General features: G+C 41.2%; 1 protein-coding gene across 1 annotated transcript in view; it reads right to left on the reverse strand.

Annotated features, from left to right (window-relative positions):
• POLA1 (polymerase (DNA directed), alpha 1, catalytic subunit) overlaps positions 1–6,044 on the reverse strand; it is a 390,582-nt gene extending 384,538 nt beyond the window's left edge. The window contains exons 1-2 of the mRNA XM_006835670.1: positions 6,002–6,044; positions 1,045–1,169 (exon numbers count right to left, since the gene is read on the reverse strand). Of these exons, the coding sequence (XP_006835733.1) occupies positions 1,045–1,169; positions 6,002–6,044 (168 nt within the window). The remainder of the gene's footprint in view (positions 1–1,044; positions 1,170–6,001) is intronic.
• Between the last annotated feature and the right edge of the window lie 3,304 nt (positions 6,045–9,348).

Genomic DNA, 9,348 nt, shown 5'->3' on the forward strand with positions numbered 1-9,348 from the left:
AGTGCAGAGGACGGGCTTCCAGGATATGCCCTTTGGTAGGGAGATGATGCATGGAGGGGATTGGAACCATGGCAATGTAATGATATGCGATGGAATGAATGTAAAACTAGAGTTCTCTCATGTAAACTATCATATAATTCACAATAAAACATTGAAAAAAAAAAAAAGATACTCAGGGAGCATGCTGAAGATGACAATGTGTTTGCAGGTGCTAGCCACTTTTCAGAGTCCTGGTGTGACACTGTAGAATAATAAGCACTGGACTACTAATCTCAAGGTTGGTGATTCAAACCCACCATTCCTTGGAAACCCTATCTATATAGGCTCCCTATGAGTCAGAACCGACTCGACACACTTAACAACAGCCACTCTTTCTGTGTTCTGCCTGCAGATCACAAACAGTAAGCAGAATTCGCCAAAACAGCATCACATTCAACCTTAGGAACAGGACATTAATAGAACTAAAGGCCAAGTCCCTACTGCCTCTCCCTTGCAGATGAGATCAATCCTCTCCAAGAAGTTGTTGTTGATTAGTACCATCAAGTCCGTTCCAACTCATAGAGACCCTGTATAGTGTTTCTGAGGAGCAGCTGGTGGGTTTGAACCATCAACCTTGTGGTCCGGTGCTTATTCTATAGCGCCACACCAAGACTCCTCTCCAAGCTTTGCTAAAATGCTCACCATTTTGGAGAGTAAACTAAAAACACATGTAAATTCTCCAACAAAGTCATGAGACTTAATTAATCATGGATGAAGTATGCTCAATAGGAAATCTATACTTACTGCTACTGTCATTTGGAATTTTTTAAATCATTTGCAAAATGGCCTAAGGTTTAGAGATATACCTTAAACAATGTGTATTCTCTATAATTTATAAGTATACCTCAAGCCTGTGTTGGTTCAAGAATAAGTAACTTCTAATACAACAAGCTTAAAATTTATAAATCGTTCTCATTAGCACACAACAAAGGTGACTTAAGACTACCTGCAGGCTATGAATTACATGGAACACAGGAGGAAAAAACAGAAGAAAGGGCCACTCACCTCATATTTATACTTTTCACCAGCTTTAGCCTTTTTCAGTCTTTCTAGCGCTTCTTGGCGCCCTTTCTTTGATTTCTTTTCTCGCCGGGATCGAGAAATTACAAAACTCTCTGAATCTGACACAGCTGAAAAACAGCCAAATTTACATGAGAGGTTAGAAAATAGTCCACCATATCCATCCAAAACAAAGGGCTATTCATAGCCAATAGTAATAAACACTTGTAATATGTACAAATGGCTATTTTTTACAATGTAATAATTCACAAAGCACATACCCAATCTGCAGCTCCAATGACTCTTCTAATTAAAACAACTGCTATTTTTTTCCTTCCCCAAAAAGGAAAATTCCAAATTCAACTAATATCTCATGAAGAAGCTAGGGAAGGGAGATTAGTTAGCCATTAACCCATAACCTTACCATTAGAAATGACAGGCTACAAGTAATCTAGAGTATTTTACAGGTTAACTTATTTTGTATTGTATTTCATCAACATTCAAAAGGCTTAAAGGAGCATCCTCTTTGCAAAATAGAGGTCTATGAGACACAAAGATCAAAAAGACATAGTTCCCTGTGCTCACGGAAATTAACATTTACTGTGGGAAATTAAATAGAAACTGTCTCTAAAAGAAGACTTACAGTACAGGGTATAAAGTACAATTTCAAAAGAGGAAGAGATAAGGAACTGGGGGAATTTAATGAACATGGCTCTGAGGAGATTCTTGAATCTCTATCACTGGTTTCAAAGCCTTACCCAGTTAGTTATGATATTATAGAATGACAAGAGTACATGAAATGATAAAGATTCAAATGTGTTTTGTCAAAGTTACTAAAATATAAGGGGACTTCAATGCTTATTCATTCAACTCTTGAATTATTCAAGCTTTTAGCCATTATAAGCTGACCACCCCACAAACAAACTGAAGATTCCCTACACATAGTTAAGACTTCAAAAGATCAGCTGATGAACAACCAAGTCTAGCACAACAATGACGTCTGCCAGCCATGAGTTTAGGCTCAATAAGATTACCATCTATGCCCGCAAAAGTGAGTATTTTATTGTACCTCGTGCTAATTTATTATAAACAGGGGTAGGCACAGAAAAGAATTATTTTTAAGAGGCATCCTAAAAGCTCCAACCCCGCTGGAATGCTCATAACAAATTAAGTGATTAAAATAGGTACAATTTCAAGAACATGTACCAAATGCTGGCAATAAATTGTTATAAACTATATCAAGGTGAAACATAATTAGAGATCTTCCCCCTCCCTGCCTAGCTTTCTGGGAATGGAAATCTTTCTTTATAACATCTCAGCCTATTGTTTGACTTTCACATTTGACTTTTAAATCCATTTCTGAAAGGCATTAAGTAAAAATTAAGAAAATACAGGTACTTAGTGATGGCAGCCACAAAATCTTGATGCCACAAAAATGATTTCAAAAAACCATGAGCTGGACTACATGAAAAGGTCATGGAGATTATTGACCATGACCACTGAGACGGAAAGGTTGGCCTGAGTGTATTCCCTTGAAGAATCCTTGATTTCTTTAATACAAGGAGGCTTCAAAAAATTCACAGAAAAATGGAATTCAAAGATGACAGAATTTTCCATTAATTTTTTAAAGCTCCCTCATCTATTACCCTGATAAAATCTGTAGATCTTCAAATTGACCTAATTCACAGGCAACAATGTTCCACTATACAGGGGCTGGAATACAACGACTGTCCTCAAGTAGTTCACAGTCAAGTTCATAGTCAAAAAAAGACCTCAGGCTACCAAGCATAATATAAACATGGTACCCTATAGGAGACAATGTTGAAAAAGAGCAGTTAATCTGCCTGGGAAACCAGGGAAGGCTCTACGGAAGTTTTCCACAGAGGTCTAGAAAGAAGAATTTCACCATCAGAGAAAACAGTGAAAAAAGTGGCATAGGCAGAGGACAGGCATGAGGCAAATGACAAAGGATGAAAATACAAGGTACAGTCAGAAGGGCAAGTTTAACACGAGAGTGGGGAGTGAATGAGAGAACTGGGAGATTTGGGAGGAAGCAGCACCTCTCAGCACTGCCATTACCCTCTAAGAGCCTGCAGCGGACAGCTGTAATGCTTAGCTAAGCTGCCGAGCATCTGAACCCCGTTTGTGAAGCCCCCTCAACACTTCAAATATTGATGTAAGACAGGGCCCACAATCCACTACAAAAGCTGAAAAAAGGTCAGGTCAGATACTCTTCCCTAGACTGCCTTGCATGGGCATATATAATAGGCTTTACCAATTAGGAATTCCTACTCAGAAAGTACTACATTTCTGGTGTGGAACTGTGGGATAAGCACTTGACCGTAAGGTCATTTGAACCACAAGGTCGATGGTTCAAACTCACCAGTAGCTCCTTGGAAACTATACAGAGTCCCTATGAGTTAGAACCGACTCAACAGTGCATAACAACAACTCAGACTTTCCACTAGCTTCTTTCTCCACAGGAGAAAGATGAGACTTTATGCTCCTGTAAAGATTCCCAGCCTTGGAAGCCCTAAGCAGGGTTGCTAGGAGTAGGAACCAATAGGATTCCGGCTTTACACAAAGAAGTGAATGGGGTAGGGGTGACTTAAGTAGTGACAGCTGCAGGAGGAATGAGTGCCTGGGGCAATAGTGTCAGCATGGCCCCAAAGCACAAACTACAGCATCCAGTACCTGGCCTTGTTGGCAATGGCTTCCTCACTTGGACCAGTTTTATGGCACTGTTACTGGCTAAACAGCTCCAGACAGGCTCTCCAGTCCTCGGAGAGTTACTGTGAACACCACAATATCCTTCTAATACATTCCTTTTCTGTCTAAATCAGTTCGAATGGTTCCTGCAGCTTACAACTAAGGATTCTGGCTAATGCAGGGCCTCAATGTCCTCATCTGTGAAATGGGAATAACTGTGTCTGCTTTCATGAAGTTGGTCAGGGTTAAATGAAGATGTCTGTCTGACTTTGATTTAGTAATATAGCAAGGTAATGTGTATGTACAGCTACAGGGTAGTCACACATACATGCAGTACAGTGGCCTAACTTCTAGAAAGCAAAATTTAACAAAGCGCTTTCCTCAGGGAAGCCTCAATATATAACACTGCAAACAATTAGACACATACTATTCCAATTCCATGAAAATAGGAATCATGTCCAGACTACCCACCATTTTAACAGGAGAGCCTGGTGGAATAGCGATGCCTAGTAAGTACATAAATATGTGCTAAATAAACAAAGCCATGAACCATTTACCTGCTTTTTTTCTGTCTTTTTATCATTAAGTTCTAAGTGCTTCTCATATATAATAACAGCTACTTATAGACCATTCCAAAGAACGAGGCTGTTTTATTTCAATAGTAAGACATGCAGTCTCAGAAATTCCAAGGAGCAGTTCTACACCGTTCTATAAAGGATCACTATGAGTCAGAATCGACTTAATGGCAGTGGGTTTTGGTGTTTTATAGACCTTTCCCCTTTGCACTGCCTTTGTCAAGGTACCACACCTCCTAATACTTAAGAAAGAAGAAAAAACAAAGCTAGATTTTCCTTTTGGGAATACATCTCCAGTGTTTCATGTAGATACATTTGTGGGAAAAGAAAAGAAGAAAAAAAAAAGAATAAGCATAAAAAGAAAATCCAGTTATAAAAGTTTAAACATCTGGTGTACAATTACTGTCTGGAGCACCTCCTTCTTCCTCCAAAGCAGCCAGACACTAGCCTGCAACAGTCTTTCAGCCAACAATCTTTCAGTCTGCTCTACAGGAAAGATTCCAGTCACAAGCCCAGTAACCACTTAATCAGCACCATGACTTAAGAGGGTCTCAAGATTGCACAGTATCCTTCAGAGAGTGATTTCTTGATGTTCTCAGATGACGTACAGTTTTTAGGGTGAGGAAAGGACTTAGTGGCAAATCACTGATAGAGGGCTGCAAAGACTGCTCACATTCCCATTCTACATCCCATTTGTAATCCAGGCTAGTCGACTCTCCAAAATAAATTGTCTTTAAAAGAAATAAAAAAATAACTGAAGGCAAGAACAAATTGAAAGCTCTGATTCAGAACCAGGTGGATGCAAAGGAAGCTGATTAGGCAGCAAGTTCTCATTAATGGTGATGTATTTGAGTGACAGGCGATGAAATGCTAAAGCTAAAACTGGGAAGCATCTGATTTGAAGTCAGAAGTTCACTGAAGTCAAGTCACACTTTAGTTGAACACTGTTCAAAAATCAGAAATCAGACCCAGTCATTTGCATGTTCGTATTCTATTTTTGGAAATAAAAGATTACCACCGACAAACTGAATGAGACAAGGCATCCAAAATGCTGCCGAAGTGATGCATTTTTAAAAGAAACTTCACCAAAAATGACTAGAATGCGAACATTATTTCTAGGCAGCATTTGGAAGAACTTTCCACCGGAATGTATAAAGTAGCAACCCATTACCGAAAAGACGAAACGCATTTACATCTTGTGACAGCACTTAGCGATCCGTTACAATGTATAACAATTTCCCTAAGAGTTCCCAGAAAGGGGGGCGCACTTCTGTTCTGTCCTAGACCTCAAGCGGATCCTTGCGGAAGGAGTAACGAAACACAGCCAAAACGGTGCCCCAGCTGAGACCAGTCTAGATGATGGTGTGCCCAGCACGTGGGTGCTACTCACCAAAAGAAATATAAAAAAAAAAAAAAAAAGCAGGTGCTGTGACCTGCAGTGACAGAGAGAAAGCAATTTCCCAAACAAAAAGCCCGGCAAGTAAGCTCCATCCAAAACCAGAAGGGACCCCGCCCAAGACGACGATGGTTCGAGCCCGAACAGACCCGCTAGCGGGACAACCCGGAGCGTGCTTCCCATAAAAAAAGAAACAGAGATCTCCAGAATCCCCACTACCCGTAATCACGCCACGGTCCCCGCACTCCCAATCAAGCACCCCGCGTACGGGACTGTCCCTCACCGCTCGCCCCCGGCTCGCAGTCGTCGCCGTACAGCAACGCCATGGTCCCCCGATCTCCCGATTCCGCGCCAACCAGCCCGAAACTGGCGCGGGGGCCGAGACAGGCGCCAGCCCGAAAGCCAATCAGCGGCTCCCAAGGCTGCGGACTTCCGCCCGGAAGGCCACTTACGTGCCGCGCCACGCCTCGCCCCGCCCCCGGCCTTCCCGCGGGCTCGCTTTTGGCGCCCTGTGATGACCCCTTAGTGAAAGCTAGATCTCAGCAGAGGCCGGAGGAGAGCAAGAGAAAGAAGCGGTCGGGCGCTGGAAAGAAGCCTCCTGTAGACTGGCTGCGCAGGCGCACGCCTGCTGATGGGAAAAGATTGGGCACGTAGTGAAGGACAGTAGGGGCTCTCTGGTTCTGAGTTGATTTTCCGAGAAAAGAGGCGCGGGCGGGCACAGGGTGGGCGTGGTTAGATCCTTTTTCCCGAGCCTGGGAAAGCGACTGCCTCCTGCTGCGCACTCTGAGTTTTATTTGATATTTGGCTTCACTGAGTGTTAGCACAGTCACTACGTGTTATTATTTTAGAATAAGTCACCATTTAAAGATATATACGAAGTCCTGGTGTGGCGTTGTAGGATCAGTAGCCCATGGTAACCACAAAGTTGGTGGTTCAAACCCACTAGCCGCTCCTTAGAAATCCTATACAGGGTTGCTATGAATTAGAACTGACTCCACAGCACTTAACAACAGCACCACTTTAACCAACTGACTAAAACAAACAAAAAAGGCATTACGAAAAGGGGGAAATCTGACCTCAAATGCCTCTTGATGGGATGCACTTGAAAAAAGAAACAACCATCTATGTGATCTTTTTGCAAAAAAAAAGAAAAAGTTTAACTTGACTCTAACAATGAGCAAGCAAGCAGATGTATGCAAAAAGTAGGACGATCTACAAAATACCTGTCCAAACTCTTGCAAAATATCAATATTATGAAAGACAAAAAAGGCATGTTGGAGTGGATGAAAGAGAAGAAAGACTTGAGTCTTGATTGCATCCCAGCTATTAAAAGTAAAAAAGAATATTGGAGAATGTAAGATGACATATGTCAATGCTAATTTTTTTTTTTTTTAACTGACAAGTCAATTCCAACTCAGTGCCACCCTGAAGGACAAAGTAGAACTTCCTTCTCTATCTAACCTGCACCTTTTATAACTCCTAAGTGGAGTCCTGGTGTGGCACTGGACTATTAATCCCAAGGATGGTGGTTCAAATCCACCAGCCACTCCTCGGCAACCCTATACAGGATAACTATGGGTCAGAAACAACTCAACAGCACTTAACAACAAGAAGTAATTAGGTTTAGTACAAATCCTAGTCTGATCCTGGTCTAATTAACATAACAAATAAAGCCTATTCCCAAATGCAGTTACATTCACAGGTATAGACACGTTAGGATTCCAACACATATTTTGGGGGGATACATTTCAATCCATAAGACCAAGTAAATCTACACAATGGGGTAGGAATATTCCTGGAAACTATTCCTATACCATGGACTTCTGGTGTGGTGCTGTAGGATAAACACTGGACTCTGAACCACAAGGTCAGTGGTTCAAACCCGCCAAATGCTCCTCAGAAACCCTGTACAGGATCGCTATGAGTCAGAATCAATTGACTTGATGGCACTTAACAACAACAACATTCCTATACCAGACGTCTACTAATAATTTAAATATATATGAAAGCGCCTTCAACTCACATAAATAGGACAAGGAGTAAAAAATTATCAGCACTCTGGCTGTAGAATTTATTTTAATCAACTTTTAGAAAAGACAAATGTATTCTTTTTCAACATAATCTTGTTTTTCAATACATTTTGTACATCTATCAACAAGCTTTTGTATTCCCTTATTTAAAATTGCTATAGGCTGAATTAAGGAGCTCTGGTAGCGTAGTGGTTACAAATCGGGCTGCGAACCTCAGGGTCAGCAGTTTGAAACTACGAGCTGTTCCGCGGGAGAAAGATGAGGCGTTCTGCTCCCGTAAAGATTTACAGCCTCCGAAACCCTGTATAGGGTCACTATGAGTCGGAATCAACTCACGGCACATAACAGCAACATAGGCTGAATTGCAAGCCACAAATGTGCCACTGTCTTCATTCTTCATGAGAGGTGGGTGAATCTTTGTCCTCGAAGGGCTGTTTTCAGGGGACCAAACTAGTGAAAATCTGATGGAGCAAGATCAGGACTCTAGGGGGGATGCTTTAACACCTCAAAACGACGTTTTTGCAGAGTGTCAACAGTGTGGACATGCATTGTAATGCAAGATCACAATGCCCTTGGACACTAGTCCAAGGCTTGCAACAAAATGTGATCTGGTTTTTTGTCACTATAAATTTTCCTTTTCTAGAATTTCTATAAATGAAGCAATTAAGTGTGTAGTCTTTTCTGTCTGGCTGCTTTCCAGGAGCATAATGCATTTGCAAAACATCTATAATGTTCTTGACTCCCTTTTATTTCTGAATAGTATTCCACTGTATGGATGAACCACATTTGTGTGCAGATCTTTGTGTAGACTTGTTTTCATTTCCCTTGGGTAATACTTAGGAGTGGAATTGCTGAGTCATAAGGTAAATCAATATTTAAATTGGAAATAAACTGTCAAACTGGTTTTCTAATTGGTTGTGCTGTTACATTCCCCCCAAAGGTCTATGAGAAATCCAGGTGTTTTGTGCCCTCACAGTACTATCCCCCTGTGTTTACACTTCTATTCCATTAGGTGTGTGTCAGCATGTCATTGTGAGTTGTGTATTGCCCTATCTTATTCCCAATTCCTCCTTCTAGTCCCTTATGGCTCTACTTCCATTCATTTCATGTATCCTTAGGCCATAACCATGTAACACAATACTATTATTAAAGTGTTTAGTTATCTTTTAGATCAATTAACAATCAGAAAAACAGTGCTGGAACAATAACAGACACATAGACCAATGGAACCAAACTGAGAACGCAGATTTAAATCCATCCACCTATGGACAAAGGACGAAAACATATTAAATCCTACAGAATCTCCACAAATCAAGACAACAACGAGATATCATTTCAACCCAGCAGTAATAGCAAAGTTCAAAAAAACAGAAAACAACAAATGCTGGCAAGTATGTGGAGAAACTGGGACCTACACTCTTGATGGGACTGTAAAACAGTGCAACCACTGTAGAAAATGGTATGGCACTTTGTCAAAAAATGGAAAATATCAGTGACATAGCCACAGAGGGCTAGAGTGGAGAGTGAAGCATCCAGCTGATAAGAAGAGAGGGCATATGCATAAGAACACCCACACTTGCAGATAATACCCACTTGACCT

The sequence above is a fragment of the Chrysochloris asiatica genome, unplaced genomic scaffold (genome assembly GCF_000296735.1).
Source record: "Chrysochloris asiatica unplaced genomic scaffold, ChrAsi1.0 scaffold00018, whole genome shotgun sequence".
Classification (NCBI taxonomy): Eukaryota; Metazoa; Chordata; class Mammalia; order Afrosoricida; family Chrysochloridae; genus Chrysochloris; species Chrysochloris asiatica.